The sequence below is a fragment of the Gopherus flavomarginatus genome, chromosome 2 (assembly GCF_025201925.1).
Source record: "Gopherus flavomarginatus isolate rGopFla2 chromosome 2, rGopFla2.mat.asm, whole genome shotgun sequence".
NCBI lineage: Eukaryota > Metazoa > Chordata > Testudines > Testudinidae > Gopherus > Gopherus flavomarginatus.
Genome location: NC_066618.1, coordinates 44,663,412 through 44,690,693, shown reverse-complemented (window position 1 = coordinate 44,690,693; position 27,282 = coordinate 44,663,412). Strand labels below are relative to the sequence as shown.

General features: G+C 44.1%; 1 protein-coding gene across 4 annotated transcripts in view; it reads left to right on the top strand.

Annotated features, from left to right (window-relative positions):
- STEAP4 (STEAP4 metalloreductase) overlaps positions 1-23,746 on the top strand; it is a 41,458-nt gene extending 17,712 nt beyond the window's left edge. For 3 of the 4 annotated variants that reach the window (XM_050939601.1, XM_050939603.1, XM_050939602.1), the window contains exons 2-5: positions 15,932-16,389; positions 18,543-19,070; positions 20,033-20,197; positions 22,568-23,746. In XM_050939601.1, coding sequence (XP_050795558.1) covers positions 15,934-16,389; positions 18,543-19,070; positions 20,033-20,197; positions 22,568-22,837 — 1,419 coding nt within the window. In that variant the 5' untranslated portion in view covers positions 15,932-15,933 and the 3' untranslated portion in view covers positions 22,838-23,746. Of the gene's footprint in view, positions 1-12,467; positions 12,489-15,931; positions 16,390-18,542; positions 19,071-20,032; positions 20,198-22,567 lie in introns of those variants that run through there. The other variant, XM_050939604.1, reaches the window with a different exon arrangement.
- The last annotated feature ends 3,536 nt before the right edge of the window (positions 23,747-27,282 follow it).

Genomic DNA, 27,282 nt, shown 5'->3' with positions numbered 1-27,282 from the left:
GAGGTTTTCAAAGTGGATTATGTCCTTTGCCTCTCCCAGGTTCTTGGATGCTCCTTTTTTTCCTGACAATCCAGATCTTCAGTTACTTAGCCCTCGTCCAGACTAACCCGCGGCATCGGCGGGTTAAAATCGATTGCTCGGGGATCGATATATCGCGTCTAGTCTGGACGTGGTGTATCGATCCCCAGGACGGACTGAACGGGCATACCACTCCATTGATACAGGTAATGCTCACCCAATCAGAACCCCACCCTACCGAGTGTCTCCTCATGCCCAAGCTGCTATAGAACGGGAGATCCAGAACATGCTACAGATGGGTATAATCCGCTCATCTACCAGTGCATGGGCATCTCCAGTGGTTCTGGTACCCAAACCAGATGGGGAAATACGCTTTTGCGTGGACTACCGTAAGCTCAATGCTGTAACTCGTCCGGACAACTATCCAATGCCACGTACCGATGAGCTATTGGAAAAGTTGGGACGTGCCCAGTTCATCTCTACAATAGACTTAACCAAGGGGTACTGGCAAGTACCGCTAGATGAACCTGCCAAGGAGAGGTCAGCATTCGTCACCCATGCGGGGGTGTATCAATTCAATGTCCTTCCTTTCGGCCTTCGAAATGCACCCGCCACCTTCCAGAGGCTGGTAGATGGTCTACTAGCTGGACTGGGAGAATTTGCAGTTGCCTACCTCGATGAAGTGGCCATTTTTTCAGACTCCTGGCCCGAACACCTACTACACCTGGAAAAGGTCTTTGAGCGCATCAGGCAGGCAGGACTAACTGTTAAGGCCAAAAAGTGTCAAATAGGCCAAAACAGAGTGACTTACCTGGGGCACCAGGTGGGTCGAGGAACCATAAACCCCCTACAGGCCAAGGTGGATGCTATCCAAAAGTGGCCTGTCCCACGGTCCAAGAAGCAGGTCCAATCCTTCTTAGGCTTGGCCGGATACTACAGGCGATTTGTACCCCACTACAGCCAAATCGCTGCCCCACTGACCGACCTGACCAAAAAGACCCAGCCAAATGCAGTTAAGTGGACTGATGAGTGTCAAAAGGCCTTTACCCAACTTAAGGCAACGCTCATGTCGGACCCTGTGGCTGAGAACAATGGGGCGAAGCTAGTGCACAGCTCCTTGATTTGTTGCCGCTGCAGACGTTCCAGGGTGGTTGAGAGGTTCACCTCTTCCACGCCACCGTTTTTTTTCCCGTCGTAGTAGACACCGTCAGGCCACTCAGCATCCTCTCCCTGGACTGTAAACTGACAAACCTGTAAGTCTCTGGAATAGAAAGGCTTGAGAGAATTAACATGGTACACTTTAGGCTTTAGTGAGGAATTGGGAAATGCTATGAGGTAGTTTACAGCTCCCAGGCGCTCTTGGACCGTGAAGGGCCCTTCCCATGATGCTTCCATCTTATGGGCCTGTTGCGCCTTCAAGACCATAACCTGGTCTCCTACCTTGAAGGACCGATCTCTGGCATGTCTGTCATACCAGGCCTTTTGCTCTTCCTGAGCATCCTTTAGATTCTCTCTAGCAAGGGCTAAAGAGTGTCGGAGGGTGCTTTGTAGGTTGCTTACAAAGTCCAGAATGTTAGTTCCTGGAGAAGGCGTAAACCCCTCCCATTGCTGCTTCACCAACTGTAATGGCCCCTTAACCTCGTGACCATACACAAGTTCAAATGGTGAAAACCCTAAACTGGGATGTGGTACAGCCCTGTAGGCAAACAGCAACTGCTGCAAACACTAGGTCCCAATTATTGGAGAATTCGTTGATGAATTTACGTATCATGGCCCCCAAAGTTCCATTGAACCTTTCCACCAGGCCATTGGTTTGATGGTGGTACGGGGTGGCAACCAAGTGATTCACCCCATGAGTTTCCCACAGTTTTTCCATGGTCCCTGCCAGGAAATTAGACCCTGAATCTGTAAGGATGTCGCAGGGCCAACCTACCCTGGCAAAGATGTCTGTTAGGGCCAGGCACACAGTGTTAGCCCTGGTGTTGCCTAGAGCGACTGCTTCTGGCCATCGGGTAGCAAAGTCCACTAAAGTCAGTACGTACTGCTTTCCTCTGGGCGTCTTTTTTGGGAAAGGGCCCAGAATATCCACAGCTACTCGCTGAAATGGGACCTCAATTATGGGGAGTGGCTGGAGAGGGGCCTTGACCTGGTCTTGAGGCTTACCCACTCTTTGGCATACCTCACACGACCGGACATACTTGGCAACGTCCTTGCCCATCCCCTCCCAGTGGAAGGACTTCCCCAACCGGTCCTTGGTTCTGTTCACCCCAGCATGGCCACTGGGATGATCATGGGCTAAGCTTAAGAGCTTCTCCCGGTACTTAGTTGGAACCACCAACTGTTTTTGCGGCTGCCATTCTTCCCGGTGTCCACCAGAAAGAATTTCCTTGTACAAAAGTCCTTGGTCTATAACAAACCGGGATCGATTAGAAGAGCTGAGAGGCGGTGGGGTGCTCCGTGCCGCTGCCCAAGCTTTCTGAAGGCTGTCATCCGCTTCCTGCTCAGCCTGGAACTGTTCCCTTGAGGCTGGGGTCACCAGTTCTTCCTCAGACTGTGGACTTGGGCTTGGTCCCTCTGGAAGCGATGTAGGTGATGGGGTTGTTTCCGTTGCTGGTGTACCGCTCTCCGCTGGTGCACCTGAGGGTATTTCAGGCTCTGGCTGAGCCTTTTGGGTATGGCTGTCTTGTGCTTCTGCCAGTTCTGGCTCGCTGGCGCCCTCTGGCGTTGAGTTTGAAGATGGGGTTGCACTTGCTGGTGCTGGTTGCTGTTCCAGTTCCGGGCCTGGGACTGGAGATGCTGTGGCTGTTTCAGTGGTAGGCATGGAATCCGGGTCCTCTACCTCTGTCTGGGTCTCTGGTAACACAGACGGGGCCTCTGTGGACGGTTCAGGAACAGGAATGGGTCTGGAAGCTTGCCTGGTTTGGCTACGTGTAACCATTCCCACTCTCTTGGCCCGCCTCACCTGGTTGGCCAAGTCTTCCCCCAGTAGCATGGGGATAGGATAATTGTCATAGACTGCAAAAGTCCACATTCCTGACCAACCTTTGTACTGGACAGGCAGTTGAGCTGTAGGCAAGTCTACAGCTTGTGACATGAAGGGGTAAATTGTCACTTTGGCCTTTGGGTTGATGAATTTGGGGTCAACGAAGGATTGGTGGATAGCTGACACTTGTGCCCCCGTGTCTTTCCACGCAGTAACCTTCTTTCCGCCCACTCTCAAATTTTCCCTTCGCTCCAAGGGTATTTGAGAGGCATCCGGGCCTGGGGATCTTTGGTGTGATGGTGGTGTAATGAATTGCACTCGCATGGTGTTCTTGGGACACTTGGCCTTGATATGTCCCAGTTCATTACACTTAAAGCATCTTTCATCTGATGGGTCACTGGGCCGAGGTGAGTTACTGGAGACTGGTGAGGTTGAAGGGTAGGGTATCTGTGGCTTTACTTGGGTGGTATGTGGGGTCTTTGGCTGTCCTCGGTTGTAGGGTTTATGGTCTGTGTGCCCCCTGGGGTAATCGTTCCCCTTGACAGTAGCTTTCTTGCTTTCTGCCAGTTCCATCCATTTGGCTCCAATCTCCCCCGCCTCAGCGATATTCTTGGGGTTTCCATCTTGTATGTACCGCGTGATGTCTTCAGGAACACCATCCAAGAACTGCTCCATTTGTATGAGGAGGTTCAGTTCTTCCAAGGTTTGAATGTTGTTTCCTGTTAGCCAGGCCTCATAGTTTTTTGCAATGTAGTAGGCGTGTTTGGGAAATGACTCCTTTGGTTTCCACTTTTGGTTTCTGAAACGCCGACGGGCATGATCTGGGGTTATCCCCATCCTGTATCTGGCCTTGGTTAGAAAAAGTTTATAGTCATTCATTTGCTGCTTAGGCATTTCAGCTGCCACCTCTGCTAAAGGTCCACTGAGCTGTGACCTCAATTCTACCATGTACTGGTCTTCGGGAATCTTGTACCCAAGACAAGCTCTTTCAAAATTTTCCAAGAAGGCCTCGGTGTCATCACCTGCCTTGTAGGTGGGAAATTTCCTGTGCTGTGGAGCAATAATGGGCGCCGGGTTGTTAGGGTTGGCTGGCACATGCAACCCAGCTTTTGCCATTTCCAGTTCATGTTTTCTCTGTTTTTTCTTCTCTTCATTCTCTTTTTGTTGTTTTTCCATTTCTTTTTGTTGTTTTTCCATTTCTTTTTGGTGTTTTCCATGTCTCGGCGGTGGGCCGCCTTTTCTTCTGCTTGTTTCCTTCGGTAGGCCACCTCTTCTTCTTCTAGTTTTCTTTTGTGTGCTGCCTCTTGGGCTGCCTGTTCTCTTTGGAAGGCTGCCAGTTCTCTTTGGTAGGCTGCCTCTTTGATCTGTTCTTCTCTTTCTTTCATCTCCATCTCTTTTTGTTTTATTTCCAGTTGTCGCCTGTGTTCAGCTTCTTTGATTTGTGCTTCGGCCTCAATTTTTGCCTTAGAAGTCATGATTCCTGTTTTCTTGTGTTGGGGTGCCCTCCGGTGTTTATCTTCTGAACTGCAGGTTCTCTGTTGCCTCCTGAAGTCTGCCTAGCAACAGTGCCTTTAGCTAATTTTCCTTTTCTCTCTCTAGCTAATGTTCAATGAAGGGAAACCAGAAAAACCACTTTATTTGCATGCCTATAAGTGCTGGTACTTGCCTTCTAATGGGAGGGCTATTGCATGACAAAAGACCCTTAACATGCAAGCCACAAACTGCGAGAGAGAGCAGAAAAAAAAATTCTCTCTGGTTCCCTTTTAAAACCAACTGCTTCTCTCTGCTAAAAAGCCCTTAGCAGAGAAAAGAAAAATACAATATTTCCACTGGCTTCTGGATTCTGTCTATCCCACCGCTGCCACCATGTAATACCTTAGTCCCAGATTTGGACCTTAGCGTCCAAAATATGGGGGTTAGCATGAAAACCTCCAAGCTTAGTTACCAGCTTGGACCTGGTACCTGCTGCCACCACCCAAAAAATTAGAGTGTTTTGGGGCACTCTGGTCCCCCTGAAAAACCTTCCCTGGGGACCCCAAGACCCAAATCCCTTGAGTCTCACAACAAAGGGAAATAATCCTTTTTCCCTTCCCCCCTCCAGGTGCTCCTGGAGAGATACACAGACACAAGCTCTGTGAACCCAAACAGAGTGAATCTCCCTCTCTGTTCCCAATCCTGGAAACAAAAAGTACTTTCCTATTCCCCCAGAGGGAATGCAAGGTCAGGCTAGCAATCCAACACACAAATCTCCCCTTGATTTCTTCCTCCCACCAATTCCCTGGTGAGTACAGACTCAATTTCCCTGAAGTAAAGAAAAACTCCAACAGGTCTTAAAAGAAAGCTTTATATAAAAAGAAAGAAAAATAAGTACAAATGTTCTCTCTGTATTAAATGATACAACACAGGGTCAATTGCTTAAAAGAATATTGAATAAACAGCCTTATTCCAAAAGAATACAAATCAAAGCCCTCCAGCACTTATATTCATGCAAATACCAAAGAAAAGAAAACCATAGAACTTACTATCTGATCTCTTTGTTCTTATACTTAGAAACAGAAGACTAGAAGGTAGAAAGTACTTCTCCAAAGCTCAGAGAAAGCAGGCAGCCAGAAAACAAAGACCTTAGACACTCAAATCCCTCCACCCAAAGTTGAAAAAATCCGGTTTCCTGATTGGTCCTCTGGTCAGGTGCTTCAGGTGAAAGAGACATTAACCCTTAGCTATCTGTTTATGACACCCCCCCTTAATAAATTACAAGCGGCCAGTAGGGTGGGGGTAAGTACTGCTCATAGACACAGTAACCTGAATTTTTGCACTCTCTCTTTTCCTCTGCCTCAAAGCAGGAAAATCCTGCTCCAAACCAGTCAGTACTACCCAAATAAGGGGAACATAAAATTTTACACTTACCAATCAAGTATTAACATGCAAGGGTCTTTGTCTGAATGTATATAAAAGGTTTGTAAAATTTGTGTAAGACAAAGTCTTTTATACCAAATTACAGGCTCTCCTTTTTCTGCAAAATAAAGCATTTTTCCTTATCCCTGTCAGGCTGTTAATTGGCTCTCAGCTAGGCAGACCCGATATTTCGGTAACAGGAAGACATGGGTGTGGCACCATGAATGAAAACAGAGAGAGGCTTGTTGATTTCTGTAATATGAATGACCTAGTCATCGGCCTAACCCTATTTGAACATTGTGAAATTCACAAACTGACATGGTGTTCTCCAAATGGCAGAGATAAGAACCAGATTGACCATATCATGATCAATGGCAAATGGCGACGCTCACTGACAGATGTGAACGTGAGAAGGGGTGCAGATGTGGGTAGCGACCACCACTTTGTGACAGCCTCCATCAAGCTAAAACTGAGAAATGTGGGTTCACCAAACACGGGACATAGATATTATGATATTGACAAGCTAAAGTCCCTTGAAATACTGAAAGCCTTCGTTCTGCAGTTAAAGAACAGGTTTCAAGCATTGCAGACCTTGATGAAGGGGCGGGGACTGCAGATGAGGAGATCAATAAGAAGTGGGACAAAGTAACAGCAATTTATAAACAAAGCAGTGAAGCCTGTCTAGGCTACAGGCAGAAGAGAAGGAAGGAGTGGATTACACCCAGCACTTGGAACACCATAGAAACCAGACAAGCCCTGAAGAAAAAAAAGTTTTAGACACCAAATCTCGGAAGCTAAAGGACAAATACCATGAGCAGTATAACAAGGCACAACGGGAGGTCAAACACCTTGTGAGAGTAGACAAACAGCATTATATTGATAATCTGGCAACACAAGCAGAGGATGCAGATGCTCATGGCGAACAAGGAACCGTATAAAATGATGTGGCTTATCAGTGGTAAACAGAAGACACCAACAAACACTCTCATCAGGAACAAACAAGGACACCTACTAACAACCAAAAAAGAACAAGAAATGCACTGGACAGAGCATTTCAAAGAATTGCTGAACAGGGAACCACCTAAAGAGGAAGCAAACGTCCAGGAGGCAGAAGATCTTGATATCAACACAGACACCCCAACTAAGGAAGAGATCATTCAAGACATCAAATCCTTAAATAATGGGAAAGCTGCTGGCAAGGATAACTTGAATGCAGAACTGTTCAAGGTAAATCGTAAATTAGCAGCATCTATCCTGGCCCCTCTATTCACATTAGTCTGTGAAAGGGAAAAAGTGCCAAATGAGTGGACCAATGGGGTTATAGTGAAGATACCAAAGAAAGGAACTCAGTGATTGTAATAACTGGCATGGTATCACACTTTTATCTGTGCTAAGCAAATTATTGTGTAGTCCAGCGTATATCAGAGGCAGTTGATAGCATTCTCAGAAAAGAGCAAGCTGGTTTTCAGAAAGGGCGTGGATGCACAGACCAGATCTTCAGTTGCCTAGGACTCTCTATTAGGAAGCAACCAACAACACCACTGCAGAGCAAAAAGTAGATAAGCAAATTGTTATAGAACTCATATAAGGATTCTTTTCCAAAGAAGTCAATCTTCACCAAAAAAAAAAACCCCAGGAAAATATCATGGTAGAAAAGCCAGATACCATGTATTGATAAGCATTTCTTTGGCATTCTTCCCTATAGTCTCTGAACACCTAAATAAAAGAACTAAAAATAATTCTGATATGTTTTCTCCCAAGCATTACGTAGGTACTGTATGACTATCACAGAACAAAGCTAGGTTGTGTTGCCATCTACTGGCTGAACAGAAATATAGTGACTCTCTAAGTAAAATTTACAAACCCAAATCCAAAAATCACGCAAAATGACCATGGTTTGGAGTTTCATTACAAAAGGGAAATTCTCCAAGAAAGGCTCACAAACAAAGGCTACAGACCCATCAGAACCTGAAGAGAAATCAACTGTATTTTTCCCCCTCTCTCTCCTATAGCAGGGCTCGTGTCCACTTGCTTTTAGCTATCGGGAGGAGAGTCAATGGCTTACAATCACTTCCTCTCACATCAGTTCTTGGTCTCCCAAAGAAAGTGATGGAAGCCTTTGCCTTTGGAACACTGAGCATTAGACGTGCATAAAGATTCCATTTGCTGCTGCGGATGTCAGGGAACTGGGTGTGGCTCCCTGATTCTCTGCACTAGAGACTTGAAGGTTTCCACTCCCTTTGCACCAGAAGCAGACTGGGGTAGAAAATCTCTCAAATGCTGGAAAGAATCCTATATTGGTAGAGAATTGGACTGTATAACATCCTGGGTTTTGTTCACTGTCTTATGAGAATCTGATTAATATTGTTTAAGTCAAACTGATTCCATTTTAGAGCAGGTTGAAAATGGAAAACCATTTTTAGTGTGGAAAAAAATTAAAAATTGAGGTCACTTGCATTCTGCAGGTTTAGAAAGAATTTTTTAAAATTTCTAAAAGATTTTGTTCAGAAAAATTCTGTTTTCAGTTTTGGGGGCACTTCTTCACGTTTTTCTTTTACCCCTCTCTCCCTTCATTCCCTTTGGCTACTGAAAAAGGGATGTGTAGGAGACAAAGGGTGGAAAGGAAAAAACAAACTGAACACCTTCCCCCCCCCACACACACACTTACTTTTCATTTTCTAGTGTGTTTGGTTTTGGGGAGGGATCGAGAGACTGAAATTTTCTGAACAATTATTTTGAAACTTTAAACTATGTTCTCTTTTTTTCCCATTCCCAAACATTTTAAGGAAAGACACCAAGGGATATTTCACATTAAACTACTTTCCCTTGTGTTTTACAAATGATTTTCCTCTGAAGTTTCTTAGAGGGCGGGCAAGCAGACAAGTTATTGAATGACTGAACTGAAATAGGGGGATAGATATGTGTCTAGATTCCAGGAAACAAAAGATTAGATTCTTCAAACACCTGTAAAAGCACCAGCCCATGTAAACATAAAAGGAGTGTTTTTAGAATAACCGATTACATTTTCACATTCATTGAACAAATAGGACAAATAGTTATAAAAGAGTGAAGCAGCCCAACATAGGGCACCATCCTGCAAGGTACTGAACATCTTCAACTCCCAGAACACTGCCTGGGAGACAAGTTCATTATATTCATGTTCTTCTTGCTAAATGAATATTAACAGACATGAAATGCTGACTATTTTAAAATAGTAGGTAGTACACAGGCTTCTGAGTTTCAGAAGATTCTGAGCATCTCAGAAGATCAGGTCCTGGCTAACGGCATGAGAATCACTTTAAAATCTCTTCAGTGATTTTACATCAAATGCAGACTGTAGAACAGTGATACTCAGACTGAGACTCGTAAGCCGCAAGTGGCGCTTTAATGTGTCTCCTGCGGCTCTTGGCAGCATGTGATATTAAAATACTGTGTGATTTTATTATTAACCAATCTCAGTTATTAACCAATCAGGATGCTTTTACTATGTTGTTAACCACCCTAGCTGATGAAATAATAATACTTGGTCAGTCATTTTGCTGTGAGAATAAATGAAACAATGACTTCACACTCCTGTGGCTCTTTTGGGTAATGTTGGTTGCTAATTTGGCTCCTGAACCACTGAGGTAGAACCAGAACAGCCTGATAACCCTTTTGTAGCACGAGCTATTTAGCATTAGGTCACAGTGTAACAGAAATCTCTGATAAAATATCTGTAATTTAGTGCCCATTTTTATTTATTTGTATTTTTATATATTTGTAATATATCTTAATGAATAACATTTAGAGGGACGTAACTAAATCTGTTTCCATGTGATTTATTTTTTATAGCTTCCCACTTTGCTGAAGCTATTTCATAAGGCTGCAACTCATTTTAATTGAAAGAGTAATTAAATATGCATATATCCAAACAACACAACTCCAGAATTGTTCAAAAGAGGCTAAATTCAAAGTGTGTATTAATTTTTTCTATCCATTTTTGGAATAAGTGGTAGGATGAAACCTGTGTCATTAACTGGATATTAATTATGGATATTTTGAAAAATTAAATAATGTGCTATTTCAGAACACCCAGCATTAATATTCCCTTAAACCAAGTGTCGGAAACCTCTGGCACGTGGCTCACCAAGGTAAGAACCCTGCCGAGCTGGGCCGGGCCAGTTTGTTTACCTGCCGCGTCAGCAGGTTCAGCTGACTGCAGCTCCCACTGTCCATGGTTTGCCATCCCAGGCGAATGGGGGCTGCGGGAAGCAGCACAGGGCAAGGGATGTGCTGGTCACGGCTTCCCACCTTCCACATTGGCCTGGAATGGCGAACCGCAGCCAGTGGGAGCCATGATCGGCCAAACCTGCGGACACGGCAGGTAAACAAAATGGCCCAGCCCACCAGGGTGCTTACCCTGGTGAGCTGTGTGCCAGCGGTTGACAATCCTGCCTTAAACACTAGTGTAAGACTTTATGTTCATCAGCACTTAGGTTTTTTTGATTCGTTTTTTTAGCTAATTACAACAGCATCTATAAGCTCCAACAAAGATCAGAATCACATTGTGCCAGGTGCTGTGCACACATGCAGCAAGAGACAGACTCTGCCTTTAAAAACTTAGTCTAATAGACAAGACAGACAAAGGAAGTATTATTCCCATATGACAGCCTGGGAATTGAGGCACAGAGAGTTCAAGTAACTTGGCCATGGTCACATAGGAAGTCTGTGACAGAGGTGAGAACTGAACCCAGTCCAAAGTTTTGGGGCTTGGTCCTGAAAGGTACTGAGCATTCCGCCCCTCATCCAGCAAGGCATTTAAGCGAGGAACAATCAGTTACACCCATACAAAATGGGAAATGACTGCCTAGCAAGGAGTACTACAGAAAGCGATCTGAGGGGGGGTCATACTGAACCACAAGCTAAATATGAGTCAACAGTGTAACACGAGAAGTAATTCTTCCACTTTACTCCATGCTGATGAGGCCTTAACTGGAGTATTGTGGCCAGTTCTGGGCACATTTCAGGAAAGATGTGGTCAAATTGGAGAAAGTCCAGAGAAGAGCAACAAACACAATTAAAGGTCTAGAAAACATAATCTATGAGGGAAGATTAAAAAGAACTGGGTTTGCTTAGTATGGAAAAGAGAAGACTGAGAGGGGACATGATAACAGTCTTCAAGGTACATAAAAGGTTGTTACAAGGAGGAAGGAGAAGAATTGGTCTTCTTAACTTCTGAGGATAAGACAGGAAGCAATGGGCTTAAATTGCAGCAAAGGAGGTTTAGGTTGGATATTAAGAAAAACTTCCTAACATTCAGGGCCATTAAATTGCCTGTGGAGGTTGTGGAGATTTTTAAGAGTAGGTTACACAAGCACCTGTCAGGAATGGTCTAGATCATTGTTTCCCAAACTGGGGGGTGTGCTCCCCTCGGGGGAGCGTGAAGAAATTCCAAGGGAGGCTTGAGGCTGCCTGGTCCTTGAGCTCCCAGCCGGGGAGGCTAGCCCCTGGCCCCTCCCCTCCGGTCCCCCCTCCCCTGCAGGCATGCCACCACATGGGCAGCGCGACTTGCGCCCACCCACCTCCCAGGCTTTCCAATAAGCCAGTCCTGCTGCTCTGAGCGGCCTGGAAGGGGGTGGGAAGTGGGGGAGGGAGGTTGGATAAGGGGCAGGAGGTCCCAGGGGGCAGTCAGAGGAAAGGGAGCAGTTGGATGGGACAGAGGTTCAGGAGGTGGCGGTCAGGAGACAGGGACCGGAGGGGGTTGGATAGGGAGTGGGGTCCCGGGGGGGTGGTTAGGGATGGGGGAGTCCCGGGAGGGGGCAGTCAGGGGACAAGGATGCGGGCGTGGGGGTTGGATGATGGTAAAGGACAGGTGGGGGGGCATGAGGGTTTCTCAAAAAATTAAAAAGGGAGTGTAATGCTGAAAAGTTTGGGAACCACTGGTCTAGATAAAGTCCTGCCATGAGTGCAGGGGACTGGACTAGATGACCTCTCCCATCATGTAATTCTATGATACTATGTGCTCAACTTTTATCATGTGAATTGTCCCATTAAGTCATGCTTAAAGCAAAGCATATGCCTAAAGCCATGCTTTATCAGACCAGTGTTTTCAAACACCACATGGGATGAACCCTGAGCCACAAGATGATATAGATGTTATGCTTCATGTACAGTCCTTGATATTGATGCTGTATTAAAATACATCAGCTGATGTAGTAAAGTATATTAGTAGGGATTAGTAGGGATTACAGCTGGAGCTGTGGGAAACTCACTAGGTCTTTTTGTCATGGATTCTGTCAGACGCTTGTTAGTTTTGATTTTCACACTTTCATACCCATTGAGTTGCAGCCTGAGTTTTAATTTTGAACCAAATGCACATAGGAAAGCCAAAACTCAGAAGAAAATCATCATTCCCTGTAGGTTTCTGAGGGTTTGAGATACCGAGATGACTTATCACAGAAGATTCATTACAAATCATAAACCCGGAGGTGAAAGTAGGCCAGTATGGGCCTGTCTGATGTAGTGGTAAGAAGAGACCGCCGGTACCGGCCTGCGGCAGAGCTTTAACATCACTGCTCCTTCCTCCCCGCCCCACATCCAGGGCTACCGACAGGTAGGCACCCTACCGGCAGGGCCACCGATAGGGAGTGAGTGGGGGCAAAAGAGGCAGCTTTCCCCAGGGTCCGGTGATTTAAAAGGGCCTGGGGCTCCCAGTTGCCTCTACCGTGGCAGCAGCCGGAGCGCCAGGCCATTTAAATCATCACCAGAGCCCCGGGCAGCACGGGCTGGGCAGCATGGAAGGGTTGGCTGGGGGATACTGACCCTCAGCCCTGCACCTTTCACCCAAGATCCCACCCCTTCCAAGGGCCCAGAGCCGGGCCCCTGTACTAGTAAGTAATTTATCTTACTTTAACCCCTGCATAAACCTCAGTCTAGAAAAAAAAAGTCAAGCCAATTCAGCAACAGCCGGAAATTTTACTGAATTTTGCCAAAATGCTTGGGGGAATAATAGGACTGAAAAGGAGTTAGATGGAAGTCAACTCATTTCATTTCCATATTTGTTCTTTTAACTAAGCAAGTTACAGATGGCTTGTAGCTTCATAGCCAACTTTTTCCATATCATTTAGTACAGTGCTGTGTTCTTGGATTATGTGTTGCAGGAACAAATGTTAAACTACACAAAGTTACCAAACAAGATTTTACAATATACGATATCTATGAAGACATTAACTACTGACTGATTTATCTCTGGTATTTGTGTGCTATCAAATCACTATGGTGATGGTAATAAGCACCATCATCTTTCATTATGTCTGACACTCAGTACTTCCTAACAAACAATGCTGAATTCTCCTTACTTTATTCATGCAAGTGGCCTCACTGCATGGCATGAGACTAGTTGTGAGAATTTGGCCTATCAGCTCTAAGGGCCCAATCCTACAAGGTACTAAGCAACCTCAACTTCAGCTTAACTAGGAACTGAAGATGCTCAGAACCCTATAGAAAGATGTCAACGCCTTGTTGAATAGGGCCTTAAATAGTAGGCAAAGGAAAAAAAAATTCTTCTGCAGACTTCTCTCTAGGGAAGAGGAATGGAGAATTCTAGAAAGGGATGAAAGAGAAAAGAGCCCAGTGTGCGGTAGAGGAAAAAGCATACAGCCAGCCCTCCTTAAAGGCATTTTTGGGACCTGAACCTGCCGCCACTGAAGTGAAAGACAGAATTCCCATTGACTTCATTAGGAGCAGGATGGGCCCTGAAATACAGTCATTTAATCATCTTTGCTCTCTGACACAAGCCAGTGCAATGTTTATAAGCCTATAAATACCTCTTACCTTTTGGCTCCTACAAAACAGTTTATTACCACTATACTATGCCATAGCCAGCCCAAGTGTGATTACTGTCACCCTGAAGAGTTGTAAAAGACTATGTTATTTGTCCTTTGTTTCAGATGTGGGTGAATTCAGTTATTTAATCTCTCCTTCTCCAGTTCTCAAGAATCATATGGCAAGGCCTACATGAGGAACATTTAGTTTTGTGAGTGCTTGGCCTGTAACTGGAGGCATATAAACAGAAAACAATATTTAAGGTCTCTAGAGGTCAGAACATTGCTTGCTGGATCATCTGGGCAAGTGCTTAGCCCCAAATAATCATCAGCGAATTAAATGTTTGGTATTCTATTTTAAAGAACATTGGAGACAATTTGTAGATTTGTTTCTTATTGCTGTAGCTTTCATGAAATAAAATGTTTATAATATTAATTAATTCAACACGTCACATAGAAACAGCCATTTGATTTCCATTCAAATCTCAGTTAGGAGAGGACATGACTGCCACACAGTTCACTCAGTGCCAGCTTTCTGACTTCTTAAGGTTGGAGGAACTGGAAGATTTGGGTAGGATACTGCCATATTTCAAACAAAGTTAATCCTCCAGTTTATAGTATAGAATATGTTAAAAAAAAGGAATGTTACATCTTACTACGTAGTGGCTCAGAGAAATTAATCAGTATTACACATGCTGCTATTCTGCTTTGAAATATATGAATATCCACAAGAGGGAATTCTACAGCCTTCCTCCCATTTGCGTCTCTGTAAAGGGGTTCACTCATCACAGTTGCACCTCCTTAGAGGTATCTGGGAATTAGCTTTCACCGTGTCTTGTACCCCTTTCTGTCAGTTGCTCATATTGTGGCCCCTCTTTCTCTCTGTGACTCAGGGGACTCCCTCTTTGTGACTTGTCCCTCCAGACAGGTCAATATATAGTCCTCTCCTTTCAAGGTAACAAAGTTCCATCAGACAAGCTGTCCAGATGCCACCTCAGACAGTCTTCCATTTCACATCGCCAGGTGCTGTGCCATGTTCCCAGTGGCTGGTAGAGGAATCCAGGCCCTCCTTTTACACTGGGTTCCAGCTCAGGAACAGTATAACCAGCAGCCATGGTCTGTGCAGTCCCACTCCTTGCTGCTGTTTCCCTGGGCTTCTTCCAACCCAGGCTCTCTTCCTCGTAACTTCTCTGGGTAGATCTTTCTTCCAGGGCTAGGATCAAGGGCCTATTCTCCCCCCGGGTGTCCTATTCACCACCTCTCTGTACCCAGGGAGTGACTGAAGATTCCCTCCCTTTAGCCCTCTTCTGCTCTCATCTTCCTGGCTTTATGCTAACCAGCCTGCTCCTGCCCAGCTGGGCTTCATGATCCATTAAGCCTGGCTCTCCTTCCAGGTGCAGCCAGGAACCATAACTGACCTCTCAGGCTCACATTAACTCTTTCAGGGCCTGTGGGGTACACACCCCTTCACAGTCTCCCAGGACATCAGCAAACCCAACAGAGAGTGATTTTTAAACATGTCCAAAGGAAGCGCAATGTAGTATCACATGACAGAACACACAAATAGTAGCTTCTTAGAACTTTCTACTTATCGGTCCCTTTGAATAGGTTTCCTTTGTATAGTATGTATAGATACATAGAGAAAGGACGGTGGGGTGTTAGGACACTACCAGGGACTCAGGAGGCCAGGCGTCAATTCCCTGCACTACCATAGACTTCTTGCATGACCTTGGGCAATTCTCTTCATCTCTCTGTGCTTCAGTCCACCATCAGTAAAGTGAGAATAATAATCCTTTCTTCTCTCACAGGTGTGTTGAGAGGATACGACTGTAGGCTCTTTGGGTCAAGGACTGTCTTTTTGTCCTGTATTTGTACAACATCTTACACAGTGGGGTCCTGGTCACTGGGGACCCTTGGTGATACCACAATGCAAATAAAGATAAAAAAAGATTGTGAGGCACTTAGATATTACAGTGAAGTGGGTCATATAAGTACCTACTAGATCAATATTTATGTATACATTGCTTATAATAGAATCATTATAAGTAACGGAAATACACTCTAGTAGCACAGTAAGTCCTCTGACAATGTGTGTTAATTCTTAGACTTTCCTGCTAAATGGTCCAAGAAACAAAGAGAACGTTAATACATATTTTGGTATAATCAAAGCACCACGTTAGTTTGTCCTTTTCAAAGTATTCCTGTTTTGTTTTTCACTATTACTGTTTTTTAGATATGGAGAAAAATTCTTCCAACATGATCCCTCTTACTGAAAACTCTCCCCCTAAAAAAGAGATGGTGTGTATTTTTGGAACAGGAGATTTTGGAAGATCTCTGGGATATAAAATGCTCCAGTGTGGCTACTCAATAGTGTTTGGAAGCCGAAATGCACAGACTTCCAGTCTGATTCCCAAAGGCACAGAGGTACTGAGCCACAGAGAAGCTGCGCAGAAGGCTGACATTATTATTGTAGCAATTCAGAGACAACATTACAACTTCCTCACAGAGTTAACTGAAGTTCTCCATGGAAAAGTATTGGTGGATGTAAGCAACAACCTCAAAATAAACCAATATCCTGAATCCAATGCTGAATACCTTGCTCAACTGGTGCCAGGCGCTAAGGTAGTGAAAGCATTTAACACCGTGTCAGCATGGGCCTTGCAGTCAGGCACGTTGGATGCAAGCAGACAGGTAAGATGAAAGAACAAGAGTTTCTTGTAAATTATATCATATGGCAATTTCTGAACAGTACAGCAAAATACATGTAAATAAAGAGAAAAGTACCAGACAAGGTTCAGATGCAACTTTCATTATGATTCCCTGTGTTCAGTCAAATAACTAAGCTAAAAAAATCCTTTCATGCTCATATATGATTGCTTGATCTTAGCCTAGAAATAAATCTCTATCCCCAACATTTAAAAAGCATTGATTTTTCCTACCTTTTGATCGTTAAGCACATGTCCCTCACCCCCAAACTGCAGGAAGATGTTAACAGAGATCAGAGAAGGGAACTGCTGTTATGTATCTACAGTGTTGGGAGGATTTTAAAATCATCTAAAAATGTTTGTAAGTTACAAGCAAGAGGAACTTTAAAAGAGGTATGAAATGAGGATTGTAGGAAGCTGAACATGGGAAAGACTAAGGAAAGGAATTGAGAAGAAAGAACCATAGAATCAAGAGAAGATGGAAAGAAGAGAGGAAGAAGCATAAAGAGGGAACTTGGACAAAGCAGGAGGAGAACTGAGACAGAAAGGAATGTAGGGTGGAGAAGAAATATCGAGTTGTGTAAATCACGCTTCCATTCTGGCTACTTTCAGGTAGTGGATACGTGTGGAAGCAGATATGTCCCTTACCACAGAGTTCAGAAGCAAGGTTGGACTTATCCAGAGTTCAGAAGTGTTGCAGGGATGAGCAGGGGGCAAGAAGGGCATGGAGATTCTGATACTTAGGCAGCTTGGGATGGCTGGAGGAACTATGAAGTTTGTTAGCCGTCTTCATGATTCTCCGACCCTTGGTCCATTGTGTGCTGGGCTAGGCCTGAGAAGCAGCTTTTTGCAACTTCAAGGGTTTCTTTAAGCTGCTTCAGGTGCAACTGTCCCCAAGGGACTGCTCTGGCAGCCAGGAACCATCAGAGTTCCCTTACGCTGTGTGCTGCCTCAACTGGTCACTTAAGTCATCATAAAAACTGCTTTGTGCTGCCAGGGCAGAGCCAAGGAGCTGGTGCCTTGTACTCCTGTCCAGGCTGATCTCTACACAGATGTAGCTCCCTTCAGGCTGCACTATGGTCAGAAGCTCCAAAAATCCCCATTATTGTGGGTCTGAATGAGAGCAGGTTGCCTTTTTTCTCCAGACTCCAAGATGAGTACTGTCTTTCCCAAAACACCCTTCTCCCTCTCCCCCTCTTGCCCCCACCATCCTTCTAGCTGCCCTGTGCACATGACAATTGGCTGGTGAGGGTGTGCTTTTCTATTACCCTGCTCACCCATACGAGAGAGGCTCCCTCCACATTGTTCTCAGAATCCTTGAAGAGAAATATTTTATTTTAAATGACAGGTGATCTATATTCCTATTACCTGTATCTCGATTGCTCTGGGTCCCTTGGGAATCACTGTTTTATATGTGTGGTGCAAAAATGGAAGATTGTGACCATTTATATAAAATCCTCAAGAACTTTTTACCAGTAAGATGCAATTGTGTTTACAAATTGCTTGACAGAGTTGTCTTCCAAAGCATGTGCTAAAATCCAGTAGTTCTAGCTGAATATCATTAAGTATATTGTAATTTGCTATTTTCATATATATGATTGTTTCACTTTAAACCTTCCACCTCCTCAGTGAAAAGGCTTTACTTCTGATTCTGATTCTCAGTAGCAGAGCATGTTATTGTTTGACCCCTGCATCAAAGGGTATGTCTTCACTACCGGCCGTATTGGCAGGTAGCAATTGATTTCTCGGGGATCGATATATTGCATCTCATCTAGATGCGATATATCCATTCCTGAATGCGCTCCTGTCGACTCCAGAACTCCACCAACACGAACGGCGGTAGCGGAGTTGACAGGGGAGCTGCGGACATTGATCCCATGCCGTGAGGACGGCAGGTAACTCGATCTAAGATACTTCGACTTCAGCTATGCTATTCATGTAGCTGAAGTTGCGTATCTTAGATCAACCCCTCCACACACACACAGTGTAGACCAGCCCAAAAACTGGCAAGAAAGCCAATGATTTCTAGAAAGTTTGGAAATGCAATCAACTTTAAGGTCTTATTTTATACTCGTACAGGTCAGCAGTAAAGTCTGTCCCAAAGATTTGCCACAATAAAGCCCATTCTTTTTGTTGCAGGTGTTTGTCTGTGGAGATGACAACAAAGCCAAACAAATGGTGATGGATATTGTTCGGACTCTTGGTCTTACACCATTGGATCAAGGCTCTCTCTTGGCAGCCAGAGAGATAGAAAATTACCCACTGCAGCTCTTTCCAATGTGGAAGTTTCCCATCTACTTGGCTATTGGCCTAAGTGCATTTTTTTTCTTCTACAGTTTGATTCGTGACGTAATCTACCCCTGCATATATGAAAACAAAGATTTATCATTTTTTATTGCAATTTCCATTCCAAATCGGGTCTGCCCCATAGTGGCACTCATCCTTCTTGCTTTGGTTTACCTTCCTGGCATAATTGCTGCAATTCTCCAGTTACACAGAGGTACAAAATACAGTCGTTTCCCAGACTGGCTGGACAAATGGATGCTTTGTAGGAAACAGCTTGGATTAGTAGCCTTGGTTTTTGCTTTTTTACATGTTTTGTACACGCTTGTTATCCCTATTCGCTATTATGTAAGATGGAGATTAAATGCTTATGTCATATCTCAGGTAAGTTTCTGTTCATTGCTCCCCCCCAACCCCATTATGTATGTTACTGTTTTGTAGGTTGAGTTTCAGAATTTGATGTCAAAAGTTATATTTGTATTGATTTTATGCTATTGAATTTCTTTGTATGGTTTCCTCTAGGCATCTGTATTTCCAAAGATCACTGGTGCGGTGATTAAATGGGGGACTTCTGATCTCAATCTTCCTTCTGGCTAGTGTAGTGATTAACAACAGGTGTAGAAAAATATTAATTATAAATAATTTTGAGGTACATGTTCCACGTTTCTGTATACCCCTTTGAGAGTGGCACATTTACTGACATGCAGAAAGCCAGGCCTTATTTTTAAAAATAACCACATTCTTGCAGTCATCAAAATGTAAGTTCACATTACAAAGCTTTATTAATGCTACACTAAGGCTGTATGCAACACTGTATCTGCTGCTTCTGAGCAGCAGCGGCTCCAGGCACCAGCGCTCCAAGTGCATTCCTGGGGCGGCAGGCCATGGGGAGCGGCCTGCCAGTCCCTGCTAGGGCGGCAGTCAGGCAGCCTTTGGCGGCTTGCCTGTGGGAGGTCCGCCAGTCCCGCGGATTTGGCAGTGGGTACGCTGAAGCCGTGGGACCGGCGGACCTCCCGCAGGCATGCCGCCGAATCCATGGAACCAGGGACCTCCCCACAGCGTGCCGCCGAAGGCAACCTGCCTGCCTGCTATGCTTGGGGCAGCAAAAAAGCTAGAGCTGCCCCTGCCTCTGAGTGGTACATGCTATGGAAGACCCTGCATACTGGCAGTTCAGAACACCCACTCTGTTCAGGAGACAAGATGGTCTGCCGTTTCAGATTGTTTTAATCTATTTACAAAAACCTTTTCAGTCCACCTTAAAGGAAACCTTATGTTAAAGGGCATTTTTCCGTCCATTGGAGCTGTAGCTACTGCACTATTAAAGTATATGTGATATTTTTCTTCAGATAAAGGACAACAGAACAGATCCATTTAACAACACTAACGGCTGGATTAGCGACTCTTATGTGGCTTTAGGCATCCTGGGATTTTTTCTGTTTGTCTTGCTCGGAATAACTTCCTTGCCCTCTGTCAGCAACAGCGTCAACTGGAGAGAATTTCGATTTGTACAGGTGAGAAATATACCTTCTTTCAACTAAAAACCTAAGTTCATGTCCTTTCTCTCTGTTACATTCCCTGCACTCTTCTGTCAATTTTCATGTTTCCCTGGTAGCTCATGATGGTGGCACTGTGGTCAACACCTACATAAAGTAAAATTAGGAAAGCTGAACTTCCAAACAACAAATGAAAAGTTGCAATGATACATTTGTTGCTTTCAGAAGATGATTGTAGAAAACAGAGTGATCAGTTACATTGAGTAAACTCCTGAAATATTCAGCCACTGATTAAAAACCCATGTTCTTTCACTAATTATTTTGACTCTAAGTATTTACTCGAGGTTGAAATTTCAGTTAACATTAGTCTGGAAATTCAGTGTGTTGAATAAATTGACAGTTATTGTCACTGTGAAGTGCCAACAATATTCAGACAACATACAAGCAGCTATACCGCCACTTTTTAACGTTTCATAAATGAAAAGTCAATATTAACAATCCATTTTCCCCTCTCAGCACTGGAAAAATGTGGTGATTTTCTAAGTGATTGTCATAAAATGATGCACTCTATCTGGCAAGAGGTAGCTTTTCTTTAGACTCTCCATATAAGCAACACAGCCTTCCCCCCATCTTTGTGAGACCATAAGCATCTCTTAAAAGGAATTGTGCAAAACATGCCCCATCCCCCAGAACAAGAGATTGGCTGAAAATCATAAGTATTAGCCAAAAATATGTTCATATGGGTGAGGGTGAGAGAGTTAGCTCATATTTCATTGCCGCATTTGCCTCATTTTCAAACACAGCAATTGGACATCATAGGTCCCAGGATTTGAAAATCAAGACTTACAAGGAATGCAGTGTATGATTAAAGGGTTCTGTTCCTTTAAGGGGACAGGCTGGAGTCCAAAGCTTGGGAATAATCAAAGAAGCCCTGGCAGGGCTGAGTTCTATAAAAGGAACAGGAAGCACAGGGTGTCAGGTAGGCTGAAGTGAATGACAGTTGCTCTAATAGGCACTAGGAGAGAGACTTGGAATGGATTCAGAGACTTGGGAGTGGACTTTAAGTTTGGGCAGCTTGAACCAGAGCCTGATGAGCTATTTGTTGTACTGGTTCCTGGGCTGAAGCCTTTTTAAAAGGGCACAGGCTATTTTGTTTAAAAAAAATATTTGCTTCTTCTTGCCTGGGCTGTTAAACTGAAATCTACTGCTGCCCTGCTTGGGACAATCATGGTAGGGCACTCCAGCAGTATTGCTCTGGGCTGCAATGGGGTGCTCATCGACTGCCTGCACCTTTACAGCATCCTAGTCAGATGAGAAATTTATGCTCCATTTATGAAAGAGAATTTAAGGCTACAAAACAGTGTTAATCTATAAACTGTAAAATGGTTAGTCCACTGAGCTGGTCAGCCATGGGGAACTTTTTTGAGCACAAAGTATCAACATTTAATTTTGTATAATGCCATCAAGTGCCAACCTTAGCCAGGCTGAAATTGCCCCTGCTCATGTGCACTTGTTCTTTCTGCCTCCTCTTCAGCCCCTTTATGCCTCTAGTCCATCTTTGACCCTTTCCCTCTCTCTGTGTTTGAATTCTCTTGTCAGTCTGTCAATGGCACTCATCTGGCACTTGACAGCATTATCTGCCCCTACTGCTCACTTGTCCTGACATTGCTCGTCCCACCTACAGAGATGTGGGCCATCCACACTGCTAGTCCTACCTCACCAGATATCAGGGAGCCAGTGGGGCATGTCACAGCTTGTTTGGCTGCATTAGCAGCCATCCCTGCTGCTACAAATCCTGCCTCCCAACTCTGTGTTGGACACCTATAGGGAGCCTGCCTTTCCTCTAGTGAGTCACCTGTTCTAAGGTCCAGCTCATGAGCAAGCACAACTGGTAAACCCATGGCACATGATATCATGTGGGTATAAATAGTACAACCCTGGTGACAGTGCAACACTGATAACTGTTAGCACTTGGTTCATAGGAAGCATTGCAGCCACTGGTTGGCTTCAATGCATGCATTCTGGGCTACGGGGGGAAAGTCTACTGTCAAGAAAGCTTTGGTGTATTGAAGAAACTCAGATGATATGAAAACTCTTGTTGTGCTATCATTATGGCCTCTAAAGAGCTAGGGCCTCTGAATTAATTTTCACCAATTTTCATGAAAATTATAACCAGATGGGCGTAGGTGTGACCTGGCAAAAATTATCAGAATTGCCAAGCAAATGTTTTGAGAAGTAAAAAGCTTTGGTTAAGAATATAAAGCAATTTCACCTAGACAGTCTCAGTTCATTCCCAATTTTGGTTATATCCCAGTAGTTTATAAATAACATTTACTGTAAAGTTTATTTTACAATCTTAACTGATGCTCTTTTTTTCCCTCCCAATAGTCCAAACTGGGATACCTGACACTGATTTTGTGCACTGCACATACGCTGGTCTTCGGTGGAAAGAGATTCTTGAACCCTTCAATGTATAGATGGTATCTTCCTGCAGCATATATGCTTTCTCTCATTGTTCCTTGCATTGTCCTGGCCATTAAATTTGTTCTGATATTCCCATGTATAGACCGACCACTCACACAAATTCGACAGGGCTGGGAGAGGAACTCCAAAGGTTCAAAACAATCATACTACAATGATAGTAAGTCAGCAGTATAATCACTTAGTAAACACCCAATCTGTATATCATTGCAATGTCTCAAAAACTTAAACTTCTATATTAATGTCCTTTCCCAGTTTTATGTGCAGGAAAAGGCAAAAAGGAGGAAACTTTGCCAGGACCGAGCAATTTATCAATATAAAAAATGACCCAGGGCCAATCTTAAACACAAATAAAGCCAGAAGCCACTGAGAATGCTCTGTGACCCATGAGCTGGCGTCATCTCCTTCTCATTCATACTATAAACTCACTGCTAGTCTGCCTTTCCCACTCTCCTGGCATTAAGACCGGAGGAAGAAACTGTCTGATTTCCCTCTTTTTATTAGTATGGAATCCCACTCGGGATAGGGCACTGACAGTTGTTAGGCTGGCCCTGCCTGGACCATGGGCAAAGAGGAGCTCAGCTCTTTGATGACTTTGCTTGCTCTCCATTAACCTCTGTTTCAGTAGAGGTCTATAGCCACACCGTACGTATACCTTAGATAACTGGCCACGTTTTGTTTGGTTTCTGTACAGAAATTTTATTGTCGGAAGTGGTTGGGCCAGTGGTCCTTGCTACACTGGACTACCGCAAACTCAGGCATCAGGCTGCTGGGAAGTGGGGAGGAAAGAGACTTTCCAAAATCATTTGGTAAGGAAAGTAGTGCAAGGAAAAGAAAGATCTTGGTTATGGTGGTTACAAATGTGTGTTTCTCCATCTAGCGCAAATGAAGAGTGACCAGTGATTGAGATTGTGATTATGCTGCATTCTCAAGTTAAATCAATTAGTCATTTTGCTTAATATGAATTTGTGGCTAAATTTGTTTAGTCTATGCTTGTAATGAGTTATAATCACTGATGTAATATGCTGTTTTATTGGAATTTTGTGTTATAAGTTCAATAAAGATGAGGTCTTTTGCTTTCCAAAATCCTGGGGTTCAATATGACCAAGTGTTGCTCAGCAGCAGTTATACTGCACATATTTCAGTGACAATGAAGCAAATCCTTAAAATAATTGATGTCTGAGAGTCATGTTGGGGATCCTGTAATGCAGAAGGACTGTAAGTGCTCTATAGATTTACGCTTAGCCACCAAGTCACCTGTGAGTGACCATGCTGCTGATAAACAGGGAACAGATGGTGAATGATGACTTTGTGCTAGAACTGGGGTGACTAGAGAAACCATCAGACCTCTTTGCAGTGGGTGGGGGAAGAAAAGAATGAATAATGAGTTTTAACAGGAACAGACTCGCTCACCAACTCGTCAGTCTTCTCCCCACTGTTTCAGTGACAAGATAAACACATACAAATGGGTAATTGTAATCATGAAATCACTAACTGAAATTTCAAATGGGTACTATCAACTAGGCCAGAATAAACAAACAATCATTATCTGACACTTTCCAAAACCTTCACAATATGGGAGTAATTTTACTCCACTACCATCCACCATAAAGAAAAAAGTACTTATGTACTTGACTCCTAAAAAAGTGTAGGACTGATGGTGGAATGATAAACGAGACAAATGTATTAGTGACTGGCCCAGCCAGATTCCTTATGTCTAGTTTAACACCAGTGTTATCCACCTGCTAACTACAGCCACTAGTAACTGGTGCAAACCTCAACATGTATTAAGTTATATGTACCATTGGTGCAATTAAGAAGTTTTCTTTCCCCTTTTAACTGATAGGTGAGGGTCCGTTTAAAGTTGTTTCAAATTAATGTTATGAAAATATTGACTGAAAAAAGTGCAAAAGTCACAGTCCTATCTCAATGTCCCTTTGGCTAAGTAAAAACTCAGACAAGATAATCCTTAAAATTCAACCCTCTCACACTCCAAGTGTAAAGTGGCTGGCTGTGGAGAGAAGAAAAGCTGAAAATAAACAAGTAATGGATACACAGAAATCTTACAAACTTACAGTCTAGGGGCAAATTCTGCCTTCAGTAACACCTGTGTCAACAGAGTTATTTCAGACTAACAAAGGACAGAAATATTTCCAAGATAGACCAATTGCTTGTGTTGCTTGTAACTTCAGGAAATTACTGTTAAGAGCTCTGCAAATATAGGTGCAATTTCAGGAATTCCCCTTTCTACCTGTCACTGCAAAACTCCTAGGAAATTATCTCTGGGTTAGAGTATAAATTCATCAATAAGAGCCAAGTAACAAAGCTCCAGTAGCTCTGATTTATCAAATACAAATATAGTGTGTACTTCATTGCTCCTTGTTTTAGGGAACAGGGTTCCACAGGCGCCAACTTTTCATTGTGCCAGAGGGTGCTCAACACCCAGTTTTGCCCCAGACCCCGCCCCCACTCCACCCTTTCCCTGAAGGCCCCATCCCACCTCTTTCCAACCCCGCTCCACCCTGCCCTGCCTCTTCCCACCCCATTCCGCCCCCTTCCTCCAAGCGCACCACATCTTCACTCCTCCCCCTTTCCTCCCAGCCTCCTGCATGCCGCGAAACAGCCGATTGTGGTGGGTGGGAGGTGCAGGGAGAGAGGGAGAAGCACTGATTGGCGGGGCCATCGGTGGGCAGGAGGCGCTGGGGGGAGGGAGAGGTCCTGATAGGGGGACTGCCAGTAGGTGCTCAGCACCCACCATTTTTTCCCCCTGGGTGCTCCAGCCCCAAAGCACCCATGTAGTCAGCCCCTATGCAGGGTTCTATGTACAGGGTTCTTTGTGTCAGGGTACTGAATACAAGGCCAAATCCTGCAGTCTTCACTCAGGCAAAACTTCCACTGCAAAGCAGCCCCTCTTAGTACAAAACTACAGCTGCTGGATTTCATACAATCTTTATACTCAGTAAAGCTGTCACAGATTCACAGGATCAGTGCTATAGCCCCAGCTTTGGAAAAGTCTCTGGGAGGACCCCATTCTTCCTTCAGGGTAAGCTGCGCAACTTCATTGCCTCCTTAGACTGGATCTCTGAGCTTTCAGCACTCCTGTTTCACATCATGAGCGCTGTTCAGCAAGTCCCACTGAGGCAGGCCCCGAGGGAGACTTGTACAGTCTTAAGGAACAATGCACTTCCGCAAGCACCTGCAGTCACACTCCACCAGCATTGTGAAACAGTAGGGTTTATTAGAACACAGCATAGGAAGACTTTGGTTAGCATAGAGAAATGAAGGTTATAGAACAGTCCATTCTGGCTAGCCAGAGCCCCGGGAAGCTGCAGCGAGCCCCCATTATTCAAGTTCTGTCTGTCCCTCTGTCTGATTTCCTATGTCAGACTCCTGTGCCCCTGACTGCTTCCCAAAGCTGACCCTTAAATTCCACCTCACCCCAGTTCTTTGTCCCCAAGCTGGAGAGATGCAGCTTGAAGTCCATATCTCTCTGGATCTTTGGTTCCTAGGTGTCCAGGTCCAGGCAACTGGATTTGACATTGTCTTCTCAAGAGCTCCATTGATATGGGGTCTAAGGCTCCAGAAAGTGAGTCACCCTTTGCACTTGTGTCTTACCTTTCCCCAGGAACAAACAGTCTCTCTTCACCCACTAGGTCACAATGCAGCATATAGGGGACACTGAGGCACATATAGGCTTCATTAAAATATTACAAAAAATTCCCACTTCATCACACAGGCTAACTAGTACCACCAAATGAAGTAAGACCATGGAATATACACTTTGCGTCATGGGGAGACTGAGGGTAGGGGGCTCTTTCTATAAAGATTGATATCAAATTTGTTTTGTTACTAGTATATGAACTAAAATCATTCCATTGATTTAAAGTGAGACATATTTTTACTAAGGGTTTGTCTATATGAGGAAGTTAGCCCAGAGTTGCTAATATGCTTTAATTTCACACCCTAACTTACTGCCCCTGTGACTGTTCTTACGGCACATTACAAGTGCACTTGAGTAGTTTAACTTAATGTGCTTCCAAAGTGCACTAAACTGCTGCACACAAAGGCACTCTCCATGGTCAGTAAGCGTGTCCACACGGAGAGTTAGTGCACAGTACCTCCCTTACATTACCTAGTGGGGCCTTTTTCCGCATGTAGACAAGTCCTGTGATGTTTCGTAGCTGTAGTCTGCAATTTTCTCTTTAGTCTGAGTTCTTTTGCATTACTCCAGCTGGAATCAGACTAAAGGAGTAAAGCCCCAGAATCTGACGTGGTCAACCCAATAAAGAATGACATCTTGTTTAGTGTTGGGGATGGTGAAAAGTAATGTGGGTGCAGGCAGCACTAAGGGATTGATCCAAAGCCCTTTGACTAATAGGGAATGGTCCAGAGATGTTTCCTGTAAAAGTTTTTTCAAGTCTTCGCAATGGACCGGGTGGTGGACCTGCCCTCCAACAGGACATATTTTCATGTCTGAGCTGGAATGATTTCATATCCTGTTGTCCTTGGGCAGAATTTATTACCAGAATATTTTAACAGAAATTGTAATGTGTAAGTATATTTATTTTTCTATAGTAATCTTTACATATTTGAACTATTTCATAACAACTTTAAAACAATAA